General features: G+C 44.9%; 1 protein-coding gene across 2 annotated transcripts in view; it reads left to right on the top strand.

Annotated features, from left to right (window-relative positions):
* Positions 1 to 21,367, top strand: part of LOC125392391 (guanylate cyclase soluble subunit beta-2) — a 50,688-nt gene that overhangs the window by 10,612 nt on the left and 18,709 nt on the right. Inside the window, exons 3-8 of one of the 2 annotated variants that reach the window (XM_048422175.3) lie at positions 4,704 to 4,864; positions 10,101 to 10,200; positions 11,424 to 11,620; positions 13,979 to 14,087; positions 15,291 to 15,394; positions 16,841 to 17,057. In XM_048422175.3, the coding sequence (XP_048278132.3) occupies positions 4,704 to 4,864; positions 10,101 to 10,200; positions 11,424 to 11,620; positions 13,979 to 14,087; positions 15,291 to 15,394; positions 16,841 to 17,057 (888 nt within the window). Of the gene's footprint in view, positions 1 to 4,703; positions 4,865 to 8,961; positions 9,049 to 10,100; positions 10,201 to 11,423; positions 11,621 to 13,978; positions 14,088 to 15,290; positions 15,395 to 16,840; positions 17,058 to 21,367 lie in introns of those variants that run through there. The other variant, XM_085698631.2, reaches the window with a different exon arrangement.

The following is a 21,367-nucleotide window of genomic DNA, read 5'->3' as shown; positions in this document are numbered from 1 at the left end:
CATCATCTATCTATCTATCTATCTATCTACCTACCTATCTACCTATCCTCTATCGCTCTATTCCGCCATTATCTAACCTCAACTGTCTAGTTTTCTATATCCTATGCTGGGTTTCATGGTCCTATGTCATATCTTTGTGTCTGTATGAGTGTGATGTATGTGTGTGCATTGTATGTGAGAGTGTCCTGCTTTATCATTCTGTCTTTCTGTGTATATGCTTAACATTTTACAATAATTTATTTATATTGTGTGTGAGAGCCTGTCATGGCTTGTATGTCGGGGTCAGAGGACAAATTTGAGGAGTCTGTATTTTTCTTCCACCATGCAGTCCTGACTGAACTCATATTATCGGGTTATTGACAAGCACTTTTGCCCACTGGGCTGTCTTGCCTACCCTGTGCTTTCTTCTTTTTAAGACAGTATTGCCCAGTGAACCTGGAGCTAGACTGGTAGCCAGTAAGCCCCAATGACTTCTGTCTCTGCCCTCCGCAGTGCTAAGGCTGCAGGCACACACAGGACCACACCCTGCTTTTTACATGGGTGCTGACATCAGAACTTGGGTCTCATGTTTACTTACAGAGCCTCTCCAGCCCATTGCTATGGCAGATTTGTCTCATCCAACCACACAGTGTTCATTCTTTTCTTCCTTTTTCTGTAGTTGTAGCCTTCTTTTTATATAGTGGTATATTATTTGTGTTTTAATAAATAAAGCTTGTCTGAAGATCAGACGACAAAGCAGCCACACCAGTCAGCCATACAGGTCAGGGAGTGGAGGCACACACCTTTAAATCCCAGGACTCAGAAGACAGAGGCAGAGGGATCTCTGTGAGTTCAAGGCCACCCTGGGCTTCATGAAATTGAATCTGTCTAAAAGAGAAACAGAGCTCACACAAAGGTGATCCCGCACTTGGGAGGTAGAGACAGGAGTGATATGGCTCGGCAGAGAGAGGAATATAAAGAGGAAGAGACAGGAAGTCATGGAGTGTGGAGTCTGAGGATTTGTGGAGACAGGATCTCACCTTTTCGGTCTGAAGATTTGGTAGAGGTAAAATGTCTTTCTGGTGGTTTGTTGCTTTGCTTTTCTGATCTTTAGGTTGTATCCCAATATCTGTCTTTGGATTTTTATTATTCATGCTACATTCTTAGATAGTGAGAAACCTGGGTTTATTTATTGTCAATGCCTTTGCTTATGTGTGCAGTTCTTAAATGTTTAGAAAGTACTTTCAAAATTGCTGACACATTGATGTGATAGCAAGGCCTTCTGATTACAGTCAGACAGTTGCTCAGAGTTCTGTCTTCAGCTTTGGAATGAAGAAGTCGAAAGGTTATGCTTAAGTGTTATTAGATTTTTTTAAGGATTAAAAATGATATTTTAAAATCAAATTTATGTCTGTGTTTAGATATGCATGTGAATGCTGGTGCCTAAGAGACCGGAAGAGCCATCAGATCCCTTAAAGCTGGTTCTGAGTCATGTGACATAGGTACTAGAAACTGAACTCAGATCCTCTACAAGAGCAGTACATGCTCTTAACCACTGAATCATCTCTCTGCCCAGATAGGTGAAATTTTTTTCCTGAGTAATTATACTATCCAAATATTTCTGTTGAAATATTATTCTATGACTTCTTTGTTTCTTTCTTTGTGTATGTCCACACCTCTCCCCCCTCCCTCTGTGTGTGTGTGTGTGTGTGTGTGTGTGTGTGTGTGATGTCTTTCTCTCCTTGTTTTAGGGATTGAATCTAGTTCATCTCACTTGTAAGGCAAGTGCTCTATTACTGAGTCATGTACCCAGCCCCGTCTTTATTTTTTATTTTATGACAAGGTTGTGCTAAGTGGCCTAGGGTGCCTTTGAACTAGGTTTGCAGTCCAGTTGAACCCTGAACTGGTGATTCTCCTGCCTCAGTCCCCTGAATAGCTGAGATTATTTCCTGAATGTTGATTTGGTTTGGTTTTCTGTCTCAGAGCTCTCCTCTATTCTTGTCTTACTTAGTTAGCCTAAGCACACAAGTCAGGAACATGATTCATAATGCTGAAGCTATTCACGGAGGTCTGCTTCAGGAAGTGCTAACCCCCGACCCTTCACGACTTTTCTCCCCACCCCATTCCCACCAACATCCCTTACGAACCCAGTCTCATAAGTCCCTGATTTAATTTTGTACAGATAAACAGAGAGATGTTTCCCTTTTCAATTCCCTCTGCTGGAAAAAAGATGCAAAGGTTCATGTACTAGAAATTTTTCTTCCCGTTACCAAATAACATTTTAAAGCCGACTTGGGTTTTGGGCTCTCTTCCCTTCCCCTCCTTTTTCCATATGGCCCTGGTCTCCTGGGAATCAGAGGGCTCTCGGAATCCTAAATTCACAGAGGTGGAACTGAATTAAAAAGTAAGACAGCTGCTGATTTGAAAAGGAGCCTTTGTCCCCTCTCAAGAAGAGTCCCAGGAGCGGCTCAAGGCCAGCACAGATGGCAGCTCCCCACCTAGGCCCACGTTGCGGTCTATGGAAGTTAACCGCGGATGGGGGGACTTTTCTGTTGACAGTGCTGGGCACCCAGAGACAAAGCAACAGGGGCTGAAGCAGCCCATACTGTGGGTTCCCCCTCCCCCAGGTTTTCAGCTGTGAGTCAAGTCAGACAGGCGGCTCCCCTGGGGAGAAGGAAGCCCTGCAGGTTTCCTGGCAGGTAACAGGATGCACCTGCACAGGGCTCAGGCTGTGGCTGCACAGCACAGCTGCTTTGACTTAGCCTGAATGGGCTGGATTCATGCAGCAGGGAGGGGTAGGGGAGAGCGGAAAGCGGCAGTTGCACACCTGTCTGCAAGCTTCTCGGGTTGGAAAAGACCTGAATAGAACGTGTTTCCGTTCACTTAGAACTGAGCAGGTGGCTCCTGAATTCTGGCATAGACTAACCTGTTGTCAGCTAGGAGGGACAAAAGGGACAATTTACACAGGCCCTGGCTTTCTCCCACCCTCCCTTTCAGACCTTGTCTAGACTCCGAAGAACTGGCTAGTAGTTTTGGCAAACTATGTTTGATTTATTTGTGTAAGCTCAGATTCCATAAGAATGATCTTCCCCGAGGTCTGGCTATAGACAGAGAGCTGTAAGGAACCTGTTGTGGTGTGTGTGTGTGTGTGTGTGCGTGTGTGTACGTGTGTGTTCACTCACACATGCACATGTTGTTAAGGACTGAGTCTTTGGGCTCATGTGTGTTAAGAGACCCCCCACACACACACACACCACTGAGCTATATCTCCATCCTTCTTTTTCTTTTCCACATTGAGACAGGGTCTCCCTAGGTTGTCCAGGCTACCTTTGAATTAACCCTGCAGCCCAGACATGCCAAAAGTTTGAGATCCTCCTGCCTCAGCCTCCTGAGGATCTTATAGCTATGCACAAGCTTGTACCATAAGGCCTCACTGTTCAGACGGTGTTCAGTGACCAGGGCCTCAGAAGTAAGGACCACTTTGCACGCCTGCCACTCTGGAGTATTCTGCACTGAAATGCTCTGAGGGCGGTGAGCTTCTCACTGTGATAGCAGCTCCATCAGGAGAAGCGGCCTTTAAGGATGCCGTCAGGAGCTGTGACTCTGATGGGAGTCCCAGGGACTTTCACAAGTCAGAACTCGACCCCAAGTAAGAGAATGTTCTCAGGACGCTCCAGGCTGGCCACAACAGTGAGGTCTACGCCCTGTGTCCACGAAGACAGTGAAAGCAGCCTTCACCTTGTTTGGCTGTGGGGTGTGGTCCAGAGGACATGGAATTGGTCAGAGACATGGCAGCAAATCTGGCCTCTAACTTGCTTCCATTGTCCTCCTGGAAAAAGGGGGACACGATAACAGAATCATCTATTTCCAAGATCCTAGCGTGCTCTGAGGGTAACTATTGAACATTGCAGGAACTTCAGACTACACTTGAAAAAGTTCCCTGCCCCCACCACGCAGATGAGAAATGGGGAGACACGGGGCCATACCCCCATCTTTGATTGCAGAAATACCTCAGGAAGTCATCATTACTTACTTTGTATCTAGCCAAAGAAAATAAGTAGGACTCAGTTGCTGCCCACAAGAATTGCCTGTTAGTTAGGAAACCGGAAGTTCAATATGCAGGGAGAGCGTAGTTGGGGTGGCCTTGAGACTGGCAGGGAAATCCTTATGGAGTATTTCATCTGAAAACAGCCCTGAAGGGAGACAGAGGCCTGGGGAAGCTAAGAGAGAAAGGAGTCGACGTCACAGGTATTTGCTGTCATCTTTTAGGTGAATTTTGGGCAAATTCGTTTTGCATTTCTGTGATTGTCAGCTCTGAGTCAGCCTCGAGTTCTGCGGCAGGCTGCTGTTTGAAGGTGCACAAGGTGGTGGGCGAGATCGGAGGGGCCGTGCTCTACCCTGCCTTACGTCAACCTGGATCTAGGCACAAGTTCAGTGCTCAAGGGAGAACACTAGCTCTGCAGATCTCGCTTGAACCCCTGGGAAATATCTGTCTTAGATGTTACAGAAAAGAGTGAGGGAGCTTGGGAGGGACTCATAGTGAACCAGGGCTGCTCCCCGGCTCTTTATGATGCCTTAAGGTGATTCCAGACGTGTCACCAACGACGAAGGTGAAGGATTAGACATGAGTCTCCCAGCAGCAGGATTTGAGCACTTTGGATCTGGATAAAGACTACCAAAGGGATAACCCCACCTCAGACCTTACTGGGGTATGTATTCCACAGACGTATCCATGGAAGCCATTCTGAAGCTCTTTGGAGAATACTTCTTCAAGTTCTGTAAGATGTCTGGCTATGACAGGATGCTGCGGACCCTGGGAGGAAATCTCACGGAGTTTATTGAAAACCTAGATGCCCTGCACAGTTACCTGGCACTGTCTTATCAGGTAAGGTCATCTGAGCTTTGCCTTGGTGGTCCTGAGAGGCAGAGAGAGAGAGAGAGAGAGAGAGAGAGAGAGAGAGAGAGAGAGATCCCAGTTGAGCTGCACAATCCACCCATGGCCTCTGGCATCAGTGGGTTCTCTTAAAGGATAGAAAGGAGGATGACGACCCAGTGGCTTCCTGTGTGAACGGTTGACAAAAAGTCAGAGTTCTAGCCTTGTGGTGGTTGGGGGAGGGGATACTTCTGAAGGTTGGACCCAGACTTGGAATGACTCTGAGAAGTCAAGCACAGTGGGAGAAAGGGCTGGAAAACAGGTTGGGGTGGATTTTCCAATTTCTCTTCAAGTCTCTTGGCCTGGGTAGAGCTGATAATAGCTTGGGCAACCAGATTAGGCCTGTGCAAGTATCGGAGGGAAAAGCTTGGCAGGGCCACGAGCCAGAACTGGGAGCCATCCAACACTGATTAACCCCTTGGGGTGACGGACTGGGGTGTTAGGAAACTACATTCCCAAGTGGGATATGTCCTCCTGGAGTCCATGCCTTGCTGGTGTTCTTGGAAGAGTTTATTGAAAATTCAAATGTTTAGATTTTCATCAAGATGCTTTATTGTAAAGATGTAGTGTTCATTCATAGCACAAATTATAGTTTATTAGCCTATATAAAACAGTTTATTTTATTTATTCTTTTCTCATAATATTATATCCCGACCAGTTTCCCCTCCCTCTACTTCTCCTAGTTCTTTCTCTCGCCTCCCCTCTCCCCCAGGTCCACTCCTCCATTTCCCTTCAGAGAAGAGCAGGCCTCCCAAGATATCCACTGAACACGGCATAGCAAGTTACAATAAGATGGGCACAAACTCTCATATCAAGGCTGGACAAGGCAACCAAGAGTGAGGAAAAGGGTCCCAGGAGCAGCCAAGAGTCATAGACAGTCCCACTCCCACTGTCAGGAGTCCCACAAGAGCACCAAGCTACGCAGTTATAACCTGTATGCTGAGGACCTAGCTCAGACCCACACAGGGTCTGTGTTTGTCGCTTCATTCTCTGTCAGTCCCTATGAGCTCCATTTAGTTGATTAAAACAGTTTATTTTTATACCCCTTTATAACTGACCAAGAACTTTCATCATTATTTCTATATCTTGTGTTCATAAGCACTCTGGGAGGGTGGTCATGAGGATATGATGGGATGGTGCTTGCTCAGATGGCCCCTTCACTGTTGGGATGGTAAAGGGGAACATACTTTTCCCATCTTCCAGATCAAGGCAAAAGGAAAGCATTTGTGTCTGTGTGTTTGTGTGTGTGTGTGTGTGTGTGTGTGTATGTGTGCATGTGTATATGTGTGTGTGGTGTGTATGTGGTATGTGCAGTGTGTGTATGTGTGTGTGGTACAAGTAGTGTGTATGTATGTGGTATATGTGTGTGCGTGTGTGGTGTGTATGTGGTATGTTCAGTGTGTGTTAGTGTGTATGTGATGTGTGTGTTGTGTGTATGTGGTATGTGCAGTGTGTGTATGTGTGTGTAGTGGGTAAATGGTATGTGCAATGTGTGTGCATGTAGTGTGTGTGCTGTACATGCATGTGTGTGTATGTGGTATGTGTGTGTACATGTATGGTATGTATGTGGTATGTGTAGTGTGTGTTAGTGTGTATGTGGTGTGTGTGCGTGTGTGTGTGTGCAGTGTGTGTATGTATTGGGTCATGGGCATGTGGAGCTCAGATAACCTCAGGTGTCAGTTCAGTCTTTACCTCTTATTTGACACAAGGCCTCTCGTGGTTGGCGGTTGCATAGGTCAGGCTAGCTGGACCTGGATATTATCCTATCCTGTGCTCTTTATTTTGCCATAGGGATTCTGGGATTACTATATACATGGCCACACCTGCCTTTAAGTGGATTTTCGGGATTTAAACTCAGGCCCTCACACTTTCACAGTAAGGGTTTTTCCCATTGAATTATCCTGACAGCTCCTAAATAGTTACTGCATGGCCACTGTATATGAAACACTTTAAAAAAGGCATTTGACAGAGAAAAAATAAGGAACCAAATAACCCACATTATGGTGATGTGTGGATTGAAAGAGGCAACACAAAGGTCTATAATATTGGAGTAGACCCAAGGAAGGCATTTTGTGAACAATTACTTCTCTGTGCTCCCTTCACTCTGGTCAGCATAGACAGTTCCAACATCATAAGCACTTACACGGCAGCTGCGGTCAAATTTCTTCACCAAAGTACACCCAGCAGGGTGCGAATAGTTAGATCCTATCTTCCTAACCCCACATGTGCACATACACGACACACAAAGAGAGATGTGAACACATATTCATACATACTGTGTTATTGGGTGACAAGATCTTTGGGAGATGCAACACATTTAGCCCAGATTGGGAGTCCATAGCAGACCGGAGCATGGAAAAGGCCCAAGTCCGACTTGAAGAACCAATGAGTTTTATTGGGATTACTTTCTGCAATATGGGTGAGGGGTTGCTTACAGGAGCTGAAATGACTCGCAGACAGCTGCATTAGCTCACCCCAAAAGCTCACCCCAGCTCCGGTGACAGTTCACAAGAGCTGGGAATCTGGAGCACAACACAGACTGCAGCAAGCTCAAGAGTTGGATCATGCCCCTGCCAAGTGATTGAGTTATTCTAAACATCTTCCAGGCAGCTGGTCTGGTCTTAGGGTCTTCTCTGTAGCTTGACTATCTGAGAGAAGGACCCTCAGCCATCTTTATTGCTTACTCTGGGAGGAAGAAGCCTAGTGCATCTGGTCAATTTCAGGAACTTCCTGAAGCTGTTTTGAGTTGTTTACCTGATGGTTTAAAAAGCTTCCCTGAAGGACGGAATATTTCAATATGGGAGGAAACTGATAATCTACCAACACTAGTAAACTTTTAGAAATATAAAGTATATGAAATTCAAGAAGAAACCCATTTTCTCAAGCAGCCCTGCATTGTGAAGGACACTAGTCCCTTCCACTTCTCTCTTCGTTTAGTCTAAGTCTAGTGTCTTGTGAGCTGAACTGTGGCTGAACAAGCAGTAGGGGACTCCTCACCACTCCCTGTCCACTCCTTCAGAGAAGACATCCCTGTCCACTCCTTCAGAGAAGACATCCCTGTTCACTCCTTCACAGAACCTCCCAGCGACCTTTTCCTAGCCAATCATAAGAGGGCCCTGTTGAAGGGTCTACAGTTATTTCTGGACAAATAATGTTTCTTTCTGAACATTCTTGAAGGTTTCTAGTTTTCAAGTGGAACCAGCCTTCGGAACAAAAACGAGTTGATTATTTCCAGTTGTGAGGTCTCTGAGCAGCTCGTCTTCCCAAATGAAAATGCTCACATGGCTTGGTCACAGGCCAAGTATGGTGACAGATAACCCTTGGGGGTAACAGGAGCAGCATGGTATGGTGCCAGGGATCATGGAGGCTTAGCAATGGTTCTCTCATTAATCTCCTTTGTAAGTTCCCTGGATGAGGCCCGAGTGCCAAATGCAATAGTTCAGGGAGAGAGACTTGGGGTAAGCTTCCTCAACAGGGGCTGAAGTGGTGGTGTTATGTGAGTGGAGAGATGATGGGGACATGGTTCTATGGGTGGTAATGTATGCATATTATTGTCGATTTGCGTGTGCTAATTATTATTTATCTATTATATACACTGTTGTACTTTTGTGTGTATAGTAAAGGGTACACACTATTGTAGTTCTGTGTGTGCTAATAGGTGCATACTACTACTTCACACAATCATGGTTTATGAGACAGCTATACCATTCTTGGGCATATACCCAAGGGCTCTACGTCAGCTAGAGAGAAACTTACATATCCATGTTTATTGCTGAACGACACAAACAGTCAAGACATGGAACCAGCCTAGATGCCCATCAATGGACAAAGGAAATATGATACACATACATACACAACTGTGTGTTTTGCAGCTATATAGAAAAATAAAATCTTGACATTTTCAGGAAAGTGGATGCCACTGGAAGAGACTATGTTGCGAGAGAATTGTCTGTATTCTGTCAATCATATTTTAAATAAACGCTGATTGGCCAGGCAGGAGGTGTAGGCGGGAAAACCAGAGAGGAAGTGGAAATGATGCGAGAAGAGCAGGAGAATTCTGGGGAGGAGGAAGTTGATTCCTTGCACTCCTGCCCAGATCACCAAAGCAGCAGGATGTGAGCTGCCCCACTGAAAAGGTACTGAGCCACATGGCTAACATAGATCAGAAAAATGGGTTAATCAAGATGTGAGAGTTAGCCAGTAAGAAGCCTGACCTAATGGGCCAATCAGCATTATAACTTATAGAGATCTCTTGTGTGATTTTACTTTGGGACTAAACAGCTGGGGGAACAGGGCAGAACAGAAAAACCCCAACAAACAAGCAGCTCCCCCCACCCCCATGTTATATTATGTTAAGTGAAATAAGCCAGACTCAGAAAGACAAATGCTATGTGTTTTCTCCCATAGGCAGTCCTGGATTGAAAGTCATGTAGGTACAGGCCATGTGTGGTGGTGTGCTCCTTTAATCTCAGCATTCGAGAGGCAGAGGTGGGCGGATTTGTGTGAGTTTGAGGTCAGCCTGGTCTATACAGTGAATTCTAGACCAGTTATGATTACATAGCAAGACCCTGTCTCAAAAATAAAATTTACAAGGAGGGGCTGAAGTGATGACATAGTGATTAAGGAAGCTTACTGTTCTTCAGAGGACCTGGGATCACTTCCCCCGCTTACATGGCAACTCATAGCCATCTGCAGCACCAGTTCCAGAGGATCCAAGACCCTCTCTGGCCTCCACAGGCACCAGGCACGCATGTGGTACACATACAGGCAAAACACTCATACACGTAAAGTAAAAATATGTAACTCGAGTATTTTTTAATTACATATGTGTAAATATACATATATGTGTATGTTGATGCATATATGTTAATGTGTATTTGTTAGCATTACAGAACAGAAAGGGGATCATGAGAGGAACGAGAAATCTTAAGAGAGGTGGGGAGGAGAGGTGATGGTTACATGTGAGAATTAAGCCCAAGGGTATAAAGTGAAGAAGAAAGGGAGCCTGCTGGAGGAGGTGTAGGGCCAGTCTGGGAGTGGACGGAATAAGAATAAAACATGATATATAAAGATGCTGTGGTTAAACTCATTATTTTGTATATTAACCTAGAAAAATAAAAATATACTATGGGCCTTAATATAAACAACGTGTTTTCCCTGTTGGGAAAATGCTATGTCTGTTCATTAGGAAATGAATGCTCCATCCTTTCGTGTAGAGGGAGGAGTTGACGGGACCATGCTTCTCCATTACTACTCGGACAGAAATGGCCTGTGCCACATTGTACCAGGTAGGAAACGGATCAGCCCATCCCAGCGCTCTCTAGGGTGGCCATACACCCCCTGTGAGGAGGGCACGCCGTCTCCTAGAGTGACCGGCTTCTTTGCCATTATCTTAAGGATCTGGAGACTTTTACAGTTGTAGTGATGGGTTGCGGGCAGGCCTGCTTTTCATCCTGCCCAGCTCCTGCACGGCTAGCTTAGCCCCAGAAATAATAACACGTAAGTTGTATTCATTTAAATACTGCCTGGCCCATTATCTCTACAGAGTTAGTTACTGGCTAACTCTCACATCTTGATATTAACCCATTTCTAATAATCTGTAGCACCACGAGGTGGTGGCTTACCGGAAAAGATTCAGCATGTCTGACCTGGTGGCTGGCTCCATGGCTTCTGCCTCACTTCCCTTCTTCCCAGCATTTTATTCTGTTTACTCCGCCTACCTAATTTTCTATCCTATCAAAGGGCCAAGGCAGTCTCTTTATTGACCAATGAAAATAACACAATAGACAGATAACCCTCCTCCATCATACAGTAATTCCGGAACACCAGAAGACATGATCTTTAACACCCTACTGTTGTTTGCAAAGCTGTGATAATTCTGTGGAGAGTGTTGTATCTGTTGACTCTTCAAAAGAATTCACCATTGTAGGAAAGTTTTGGTATTTAGTCTATATTTTGAACCCAATGCCTCCTGCATTCTAAGTACACATATTCCTCTATGGAGATACATCTCCTGCCCCAAAAGCCTGTATAGGCAAGCGGGTATTCATGCCATGCTCCCCTTAACTCTCCTATCACTGCATGTGGAGTTGCTGCTCATCTTTTGCTGATATAGATACTGTGGTGCTTTCTTCATATTTTATATTTCACTCCTAGATGCATCCCCAGAACAATAGTTCTGAATACATGAGCTTTAACTCATTTCCAGTGGAACTTTGCTTCCCTTTACAGAGTTTGTCTAGTGGGTTAGGTGTCTTTCTGGAATAAAAGCATGAATAGATGTTGAAGCAGAAATTGAAATGACAGGGACATAGTTAGTATTCAGACTCTCAAAACTTAGATCCCTGTCTATTCTTCCCTCTGAGCCATTATAGGATGCCTACCTTGAGGTGAGGCACGGGCATAGTGAACTAAAGAAAACCCACAGAGTTGGGCAACTGGGAAAGTGAGTGGCTCCTGGCAGTGTGCTGCCTTCTGCCGTTCCTCACCCACAGGTGTCATTTTTCCACAGGCATCATTGAAGCTGTGGCCAAGGACTTTTTTGACACTGATGTGGCCATGAGTATCCTTGACATGAATGAAGAGGTGGAGAGGACAGGGAAAAAGGAACATGTCGTGTTTCTGGTTGTGCAAAAGGCTCGCAGACAGACGAGAACGGCCAAGGCCAACAGGTCACAGGGCAGTGGGGACATCGACACAGAGCAAGAGGTACCGATCCACTGTGTCTTCAGAGAGCATAGTGTCCCCAGGCTGGGCTGCTTGCCCTGGAACGGTCCGTGCAAACAACACAAATGAGTGGGCCTTGGACAGTGGAATTCAAGGCAAGCTGTCCCAAGCCTGACTTGATTGACACCGTGGACCAGATTATTCTGGGCTGTGATGGGCTGTGCTTTCTAGGATCCTCCTCCACCTACACTTTGTAGGATCACCCCCTCACAGACATCTATCTATCCAGCATGACCAGAACCCTGTCCCTTAGTCATGGCGAACAAAATTGCTTCCAGGCATTGCCAATGTCTGTAGGCCAGAGGTGGGGGGTGGGGGGTAAAAATCCTTTCTAACTGAGAACGGCAAAGTCCAGGGTAACTTAATGCAGACTTTCTACGATGAACCTTAGCCTGTAAAATGTTCACATATAAGAATGTCAAAGTTGAGTATAGGTATAGTTCATACCTATAATGGGATGCTGAGACAGGAGGATTGCTATGAGTTTGAGATAAGTCTGAGATGAAGAACAAGAACCCTCTCTTAAAGTCTCAACGACAAACCAAGGTAAAGGATTTGGAGTTGGAATTTGGCATCTTCTTTTGCTAGCTTCTTTCTATGAGAGGAGCTATCAGGTCCTCAGTGCCTATTAGCAGGTGGAACCAGTTCCAGGTCCAGTGGGCAGTCAAGAGCCATCCTTGATCACCTCAGATGTAGCACATAAGGTGAGCATTGTCAGTTTAGATGCCATGTGTGTTAAGATCTCTCTGGATCCACGTAGTCTATGCAAACACAGAGATAGGACTATGATTCCTGGAGCCCGGGGGTTATGCCTTAGAACACGCAAAGCTCAGGATCACAGATCACAGATCAGGATCACAGAAGAGTTTTCAACCCCAGGTGCTGTGTGATGTTTTACTCTTTTATTCTTTTGGTTTTTGGTGGGGTGTGTAGGGGGCGAGGCCTGCCACCCAGCTCTTAAATAAATCACTCACGGAGGCTATTCTTAGTTATGAATGCCCGGCCTTAGCTTGGCTTATTTCTTTTCAACTTTTCCTGACTTAAGTTACCCCGACTATCTTTTGCTTCTGGGCTTTTATCTTTCTCTATTTCTGTATAGCTTTCTCTACTTCATTCTCCATGGCTTGCAGTGTAGCTGAGTGGCTTACCCCCTGACACCTCCCTTTCCTTGTTCTCACAATCCTCCTCTTCCTCGTTTCTCCTATTTATTCTCTCTGCCTGCCAGCCCTGCCTTTCCTTGCTCCTGCCTCGCTATTGGCCATCCAGCTTTTTTATTAGGAACGTCAGGTGTTTTAGGCAGGCAAAGAATCACAGCTTCACAGAGTTCAACAAATGCAGCATAAACAAAAGCATCACACCTTAAAGTAATATTTCCCCGACATCAGGAAAAGTGCTATGGGTTCTTTGAAAGTAACGGGGACTGTCTCCATTCTTGGTGAGCTTGCCTCAGGTTTTAGGGTGTCAGACAAATGACAGCCACCGATGAGCCAGTAGCTTCTGCATTTGTTGTCTCACATCCAAGAAGAAAGAAATGGGGATAAGGGGTAATCAGAATGAACACAGATTTATTAGGGAAACAGGAGAAAGAGCTCTGGCCATGGGGGAAGGGTCCACGAGAGGAGTACTGTCACACTGCCTGCCTCGTAGGTCTTATGGAGGGAACTGGATGGAGGCTGAGATGATCATTATCGGGCCTGGTCAGTTTCAAAAGTAATAACAGTCTGAACTGGTAAGGAGTTCACAAACCCTCTGCACACTCTCTTGGCCCAAGCTGAGAGTGACCAGCCTAAAGGAGGGTTCTGCGTGGTGTGTGATCAGCTCATGGTCCACCAAGACCCACGCATCTATTGCCTAGGGAGAGTTATTTCCTGCTGCTCAAGTTGTCTAGCCGCCTAGATAACTACTTATCATAGTTAGAGAGCAACTATTCAGTTGCTACGAACCTTTTGCTATTATAAAGGGAGAGTGTGGTGAGCATCCTTCCCTACCTGCTTCTGCCAAAGTTTGTATTTCACCCTGGGACATAGTCTTGGAGTGACACTTAGAAAACCATGGCCCTCTAAGCATTCCCCAAAGATCTTGTAAATATATATATATATATATATATATATATATATATATATATATATGGCTTCCTGTGATAGAGAAATGACTTGAGGGTCCACCAGCAAGTACATCTTGGAGCCTCAGGCTCTTGACAGAACTGATCTTGAGAGCCCTCACACTGTCCCTTCAGCCACCAACATTCTTCAGTACCCAAAGATGGGCCCAGTAGCAGCAGGCAAGGCTTGTTCATGCCCTGCGATCTGGTGCCTGAGCTTCCCTCCCTGCCCTCTTCAGGCTCTCAAGACAATGCTCCTTAGGAAGAAGGAGAAAATTTTGAACATCGCTGTTTGCCCTGGGGAGAAATCTCATTGGGATATGAGGGGATCTGTCATGTCTGGAAAAGGTAAGTGTGCTGTTCTCCTGGACTCAGCTCTTAGAACCGCCACATTTGCAGGAGAAGAGCCCCCTTAAGTAAACAGGGCAAAATGCTCTATTATTTCAAGGCCTCCAATTCCCTCGGAGCTTGGATTTGGCATCTTTTGTTTTTAACTTTTAAAATCAGCTTCTAACTTGCCATACAACACCTCTTTTGTTTGTGCTGGTTCACACAGAGACACCATCATCTCTGGAATAGGAAAGCCACTGGCTTGGGTTCAGTCCCAGAGGTGCCTGTGAAGAGGAAGCTGGGCACAGACATCCTGAGCGCAGTGAATTCTGCCTCTCTTCTGGACACAGGCCTTCTTAACTGGGGTGTGTTTCTGGACTGGAAATCTGTGGCTAACCACAGCCAGCCAGCAGTTTGAAGGACAGAGGGCAAGAACCAAGAAAGCCCATGCCTGCCTCTGTCTCTGGGGAGCTGTGACCTGGGACAGTGCTGCCCAGTTTTCCATTCATAAGGTGAAGGTGGTGAGCTCAACACATTGGGTCTTCGGGCGCCGAGCGAGTCTGTCACCCAGCACCTGACACTCAAGTAGCAATCAGAGCTCTGACCCAGCAGAAGAAGGGAGCTAGATGCTCCGTGTCATGGCCCGGTAGGTCAAATGACAGGCATCTGGGGGAGGGTGTGCAGGGCTCAAAGAGCTGCATTCTGAGTCCTTCAAGCTGTGGCAAACACAGTTGGCATCCTTTGTCTGGGAGATTTTCATATCAAAAAGGCTCCATTGAGGATCTGCACCCCCTGCCAAATAGGACTGTTGGTTAAATTTTCACGTGCCACCCTAAACTGTCAGTCTGAAAAGCTCCATGGCAAATGTCCCTGATGCTGGGACGGGCACATACTCACTCCTCTTCTGGTTCATTGTCTGCTTGTCACCATTTCAATGCCAGCTCTGTTTTCATGGCGAGACATACTCAATTGGCCCAGAAACTAACTCTTCAGCAGTGGGCAGAAACTTGGCAGGGGGCAGGAGGGCTTCTCAACCTGGTCGCAAATGTTCTGTTTGTTTTAATTTGGAGGAATAATTGCGGTGGCCATCTGGAGATGCTGAGGGAGCTTGTGCTAAGGAGTGGGAATCGCACTTTTCTCGGGACACACTTAAGATTCTAACCCTGTCCAAGTGGCTCCGTGGGGGCCTCTCACTAGCGCTTTCTCTCTCTGCGTGTCTAGGGCCCCTTGGGGACACCTTCCGGCCTGTCTACCCCGAGAGACTGTGGATTGAAGGAGAGGTGTTCTGCGGTGTTTTTCCTTTCCACCTTGTTTTTGACGAAGCAGTAAGAGCTCCTTTCTTTCAGAAGCTTGGGCTTGGGGCTAAAGCAGGGATCAATTCACTGTCGTTATGGCTGGTAAGGACTTAGATCCCAGAGTTCACGGGGCTTAAGAGACTAAACTTTGCCCTGGAGGGGCCATTGACTTCATTTCGTGTTCTAGAAGCTTCAGAAATGCATGCTCTTCCTTGGGTCAATAGAGCAAGGAAGTGGAACCAGTGAATAAATGGGAAAGTTTATGATCAGAAAGGAAGGCTGGAAGACCTTAAATTCACTCCAGAAAGAGGCATGGCACCCTATAGCCATGGTCCTAAACATGACCTGCCCCCCCATGAGCACAACTGATTCTTAATCCCCCTATGGTGCTCATTCTTAGTGGTGCTCCCTGCCGTGTTCTGTGGGGCTGTGAGCACGGCCATTTAAATTTGGTGGCTATCAATTTCCCAGGAAAAAATAACCTTTTAACTGGAGCTGGGGTTTGATGGCAAACATCTATAATCACAGCACTCAGGAGGCTGAGGCAAGACTTAAGTTCAAGGTCAGCCGGGGCTACAGCATCTTGAAAGAGAACACCTCAAAACCAAAACAGCTGTAGACATAGATGATACAGACATGTGAACTGAGTTGATTTTTTTTATTCATTCAAAGGGCATGTAGTCCCAAATATCTGTTAAAATGATCAGCCAATATGATTTCCTCTAATGTTTGTTGGAATTCAAATGCACATCACCTGCCAGCTGCCTGCTCAACATGAACTCTGACATTTACTCACCTGAGTGTAGTGCCTTCCCTCAGAGACATGATGGTATCATGGCAGTAAGAAAACACCCATAGGTGGAAAACAGAATTATAAGCCAATGAATGCGCACGTTTTTCCAGTGCTACAACATCATGACTCATGCCATTGTTTTCAATGCAATCTGCTCTAAATACTCCCTTCCCTTTCAGCTTTTGGGTATAGGATGACGGGAACGGAATGATACATGATTTCTGTAGCTTACCTGAGTTCTTATGGCTAGTAAAGGCTCCCAGACACTGTGCTGGTATTGGGCAGGTGATGTCACGGTCCCCAGTTCGTGCTCCTCCTGTGCATTCTCTGAACAGAGAGCAAAGAAACATTGCCCTAGTCCCAGGATGGACTGGGGACAGGGGTTGTGTTGGGGACGGGGAGAGACAATACAGGATGAAACTACTAGCCTTGTTGGGAGCCTTAATGCCTCTTGGCAGTCAGAAAAGGCTTCTGAGCAGCCCCATGCTATGTCATTCCTCTTCCAACATCAGTTGCAGGTTTGACCATTTAAAAAAATGATAATTTTACTAGGTTTATTCCGTCACTGATCCTTTTTCTCCCCAGTGAGTTGCAAAGCAAAGCCCAAATGTCATATCTCAGGGAAAGCCGGTGGTGGAAGTTGCTTTCTGATCCCCAGACTGACATGTGTCCTCTGTGGATAGCTAAGGGTCAAGCAAGCTGGAGTGAATATTCAGAAGTATGTCCCTGGACTCCTGACCCAGAAGTTTGGGATAGATGAGTATTTCTCCATCGTCCACCCTCAAGTCACCTTCAGCATCTCCAGCATCTGCAAGTTCATTAACAGCCAATTTGTCTTGAAGACAAGAAGAGAAATGATGCCCAAAGCATGGAAGAGCCAGCCAGCACTCAAACTCCGGGGTAAGAGCCCACATCTTTCCCTTCTGCCTGTTAGATCAGCAGGAATGGGAAGACAGCTTTTCAACTTCTCCCAGGCCAGTGAAGGAACTACATTGAGAACAAAGTTGGTTTTTTGTTGTTGTTGTTGTTGTTGTTGTTGCTTTTGTTTGTTTGTTCTTTATTTTCTGATATGTCTACTTGGCCTGACCAGTAAATAACACCTTTTAATTTCAATCATTTCTGGTTTAGACATAAAAGGGCTATATAAAAGCCGGGCGGTGGTGGCGCACGCCTTTAATCCCAGCACTCGGGAGGCAGAGGCAGGCGAATCCCTGTGAGTTCGAGGCCAGCCTGGTCTACAAGAGCTAGTTCCAGGACAGGCACCAAAAACTACAGAGAAACCCTGTCTCGAAAAATCAAAAAAAAAGGGCTATATAATAAGTATATATATGCACAGAAACATACTACATGGAAATGTATATATTGTCTATTCCAACATTATACAATATGGCTATACTGTACACTAAAATATACAGGTGGAATTATAAATTCTATAGTTATAAAATTCTGCTATCTGTCACATAAGAGATAATATATTAATTTTATGTCTAGTCTTTCTAAAGCAACAAACTCATCTGACCTATTGGCAGGGAATGCACTTTGGTTTTGCTTCAATTATACCAGAAGTTTTTCTATATTTTAATCTACACTATAGGGAATTAATATAAAGAATACTTACAGTTTGTACACACATCACCCTATCCATATCCAGAACATTTTAAACATCTACAGAACTCAAATCCTATGCCTATTAAATATCTGCCTGTTCCTCTTTTCTCCCTATGGCAACCAGCTTTCTACCTTCATGTCTGTGACTGAGACTTTTCTAGGTAGAGGGTAAGGGAAGTGCAGTCTTATAGGACTTGTTCCTCTGTGACTGGCTCATTTCCTTCTCTTTTTGGCTTGACAATATTCTATTGCTTTCTTGTATCTGCCTACTCATTCACTGAAGACTTGACTTACTTCCTTTGGCTAGTATGACTCTCTGTGACCATAGACTATCTGTTTATCTCCTTGAGTCCTGGATTTTAATTCTTTTGAGCCTGTTTACAGAAGTGGATTTGCTAGATCATATAGTAAATTGCTTTTTTATTGAAAATGTTTTTATACAATGTATTTTGACCATCTTTTTTCTCCTCTCCACCTCCTACCTACCCACCCAACTTCATGTTCTCTCTCTCTTCAACATGTAGAAATAAAGAAGAAAAAAACAAGAAAAACACACACACACACACACACAGAAAGAAAAATAAGCAATCAAAAAAAAGAAAAAGTCAAAAAATGCCCAAGCAAAGCAAAATGGGATTAAAAAAAAATCTACAAAAATACCTTCGAGCTTGCTTTGTGTTGGCCAATTACTCCTGGAGATGGATCCTATGCTGAAGTGTAGTTAATGTAACCAGGAAGACTTCATTGGAGAAAACTAATTTTTCCTTTGTTGGCATGTTACAGTTGTAGATAATTCTTGGCTGGCAGTGGGAGCTCATGCTTCACCCCCCTCTCAGCACTGGGTCCCCATCTGGCTCGCACCTGTGCAGGTTCTCTGCATTCCACAGTCTCTGTGAGTTCATATGGGCATTGGTCCTGTGGCCTCTGGAAGACACTGTTTCCTTGGTGTTGTCTATCCTCTCTGGCTCTTAGGATATTTCTGCCTCATCTATTTTTTATGTATATTATTGTATTTTCTTTTTATTTATTTATTTATTAAAAATTTCCACCTCCTCCCCACCTCCCTTTTCCCTCCCTCTCCCCACCTCCCCCTCCCTCTCTAGTCCTAAGAGCAGTCAGGGTTCCCTGCCCCGTGGGAAGTCCAAGGTCCTCCCTGCTCCATCCAGGTCTATAAGGGTGAGCATCCAAACAAACCAGGCTCCCACAAAGTCAGTCCATGCAGTAGAATCAAAACCCAGTGCCATTGTCCTTGGCTTCTCAGTCAGCCTTCATGCCAGCCACATTCAGAGTGTCCGGTTTGAGCACATGTTCCATCACTGCCAGTCCAGCTGGCCTTGGTGAGCTCCCATTAGATCAGTCCCACCGTCTCAGTGGGTGGACGCACCCCTCGTAGTCCTGATTTCCTTGCTCACGTTCTCCCTCCTTTTGTTCCTCGTTTGGACCTTGGGAGCTAAGTCCAGTGCTCCAATGTGGGTCTCTGTCTCTATCTCCATCCATCACCAGATGAAGGTTCTATGGTGATATGCAAGATATTCATCAGTGTGGCTATGGGACAAGGCCAGTTCAGGCACCCTCTCCTCTGCTGCCCAAGGAACAATCTGGGGACCTCTCCTTGGACCTGGGAACCCCTCTAGAGTCAAGTCTCTTGCAAACCCTAAAATGGCTCCCTTAATTAAGATATTTACTTCCCTGTTTCCATATCCACCCTTCCTCCATCCCACCATTCCATTCCCCCAAGCTCTCCTGAATCCTCCCCTTCTCCCTTCTCTCTATCCATCTCCCCTTACATCCATACCCCCCAACACCCCCGTGCACCCAAGTTTTGCCTGGAAATCTTGTCTACTTCCAATATCCAGGAGGATAACTATATGATTTTCTTCAGGTTCATCTTCTTATTTAGCTTCTCTAGGATCACGAATTATAGGCTCAATGTCCTTTAATTATGGCTAGAATCCACTTATGAGTGAGTACATACCATATATCTCTTTTTGGGTCTGGGTTACCTCACTCAGTAAAGCGTTTTCTATTTCCATCCATTTGCATGAAAAATTCAAGATATCATTGTTTTTTACCACTGAGTAAAACTCCAAAGTGTATATGTTCCACACCTTCTTTAACCATTCTTCTATTGAGGGGCACTGAGGTTGTTTACAGGTTCTGGCTATTACAAATAGTGCTGCTATGAACATAGTTGAACAAATACTTTTGTAGTATGATAGGGCATCTCTTGGGTATATTCCCAAGAGTGGAATTGCTGGGTCCTGAGGGAGGTTGACTCCCAGTTTCCTGAGAAACCGCCACACTGATTTCCACAGTGGCTGCACAAGTTTGCATTCCCACCAACAATGGATGAGTGTTCCCTTTACTCCACATCCTCTCCAGCATAGGCTATCATTGGTGTTTTTGATTTTAGCTATTCTGACAGGTGTAAGATGGTATCTCAAAGTGGTTTTGATTTGCATTTCCCTGATCACTAAGGAGGTTGAGTGTCTTTTGTGTCTTTTGGCCATTTGAAGTTCTTCTGTTGAGAATTTTCTGTTCAGTTCAGTACCCCATTTTTAAATTGGGTTAATTAGAGTTTTAGTGTCTAGTTTCTTGAGTTCTTTGTATATTTTGGAGATCAGACCTTTGTCTGATGAGGGGTTGGTGAAGATCTTCTCCCAATCAGTAGGTTGCCTTTTTGTCTTAATGACAGTGTCCTTTGCTTTACAGAAGCTTCTCAGTTTCAGGAGGTTCCATTTATTCATTGTTGCTCTTATTGTCTGTGCTAATAGGGTTCTACCTAGGAAGTAGTCTCCTGTGCTCATGTCTTGTAGACTACTTCCCACTTTCTCTTCTATCAGGCTCAATATGATCAGATTGATACTGATGTCTTTAATCCATTTGGACCTGAGTTTTGTGCATGGTGATAGATATGGATCTATTTTCATTCTTCTACAGGTTGACATCCAGTTATGCCAGCACCATTTGTTAAAGATGTTTTCTTTCTTCCATTGTATAGTTTTAGCTCTTTTGTCGAAAATCAGGTGTTCATAGGTTTGTGGATTAAGATCTGAGTCTTCGATTTGATTCCATTGATCAACATCTCTGTTTTTGTGCCAATACCAAGCAGTTTTCATTACTGTAACTCTGTAATAGAGTTTTAAGTCAGGAATGGTAATGCCTCCGGAAGTACTTTTATTGTATAGGATTGTTTTGGCTATCCTGGGTTTTTTGTTTTTCCATAAAACTTGAGTATTGTTCTCTCAAGGTCTGTGAAGAATTTTGTTGGGATTTTGATGGGGATTGCATTGAATCTATAGATTGCTTTTGGTAGAATTGCCATTTTTACTATGTTGATCCTCCCAATCCAAGAGCATGGGAGATTCTTCCATTTTCTGGTATCCTCTTCAATTTCTTTCTTCAAAACCTTAAAGTTCTTGTCAAATAGATCTTTCACTTCCTTGGTTAGAGTTACCACAAGATATTTTATGCTATTTGTCTGCCTCATCTTCTTTATCCCCCCCCCCCACCGGAGTACTAAAGGGAGAGATTTAATCAAGACATTCAATTTAGAAGTGAGTGATCTAAAGTCTTTTACTCTTTGAACATTTTCTATTTCT

The sequence above is a fragment of the Myodes glareolus genome, chromosome 12 (assembly GCF_982192425.1).
Source record: "Myodes glareolus chromosome 12, mMyoGla1.1, whole genome shotgun sequence".
NCBI lineage: Eukaryota > Metazoa > Chordata > Mammalia > Rodentia > Cricetidae > Myodes > Myodes glareolus.
Note: the sequence above shows the minus strand (reverse complement) of the source record. Positions and strands in the feature narration are given on the sequence as shown.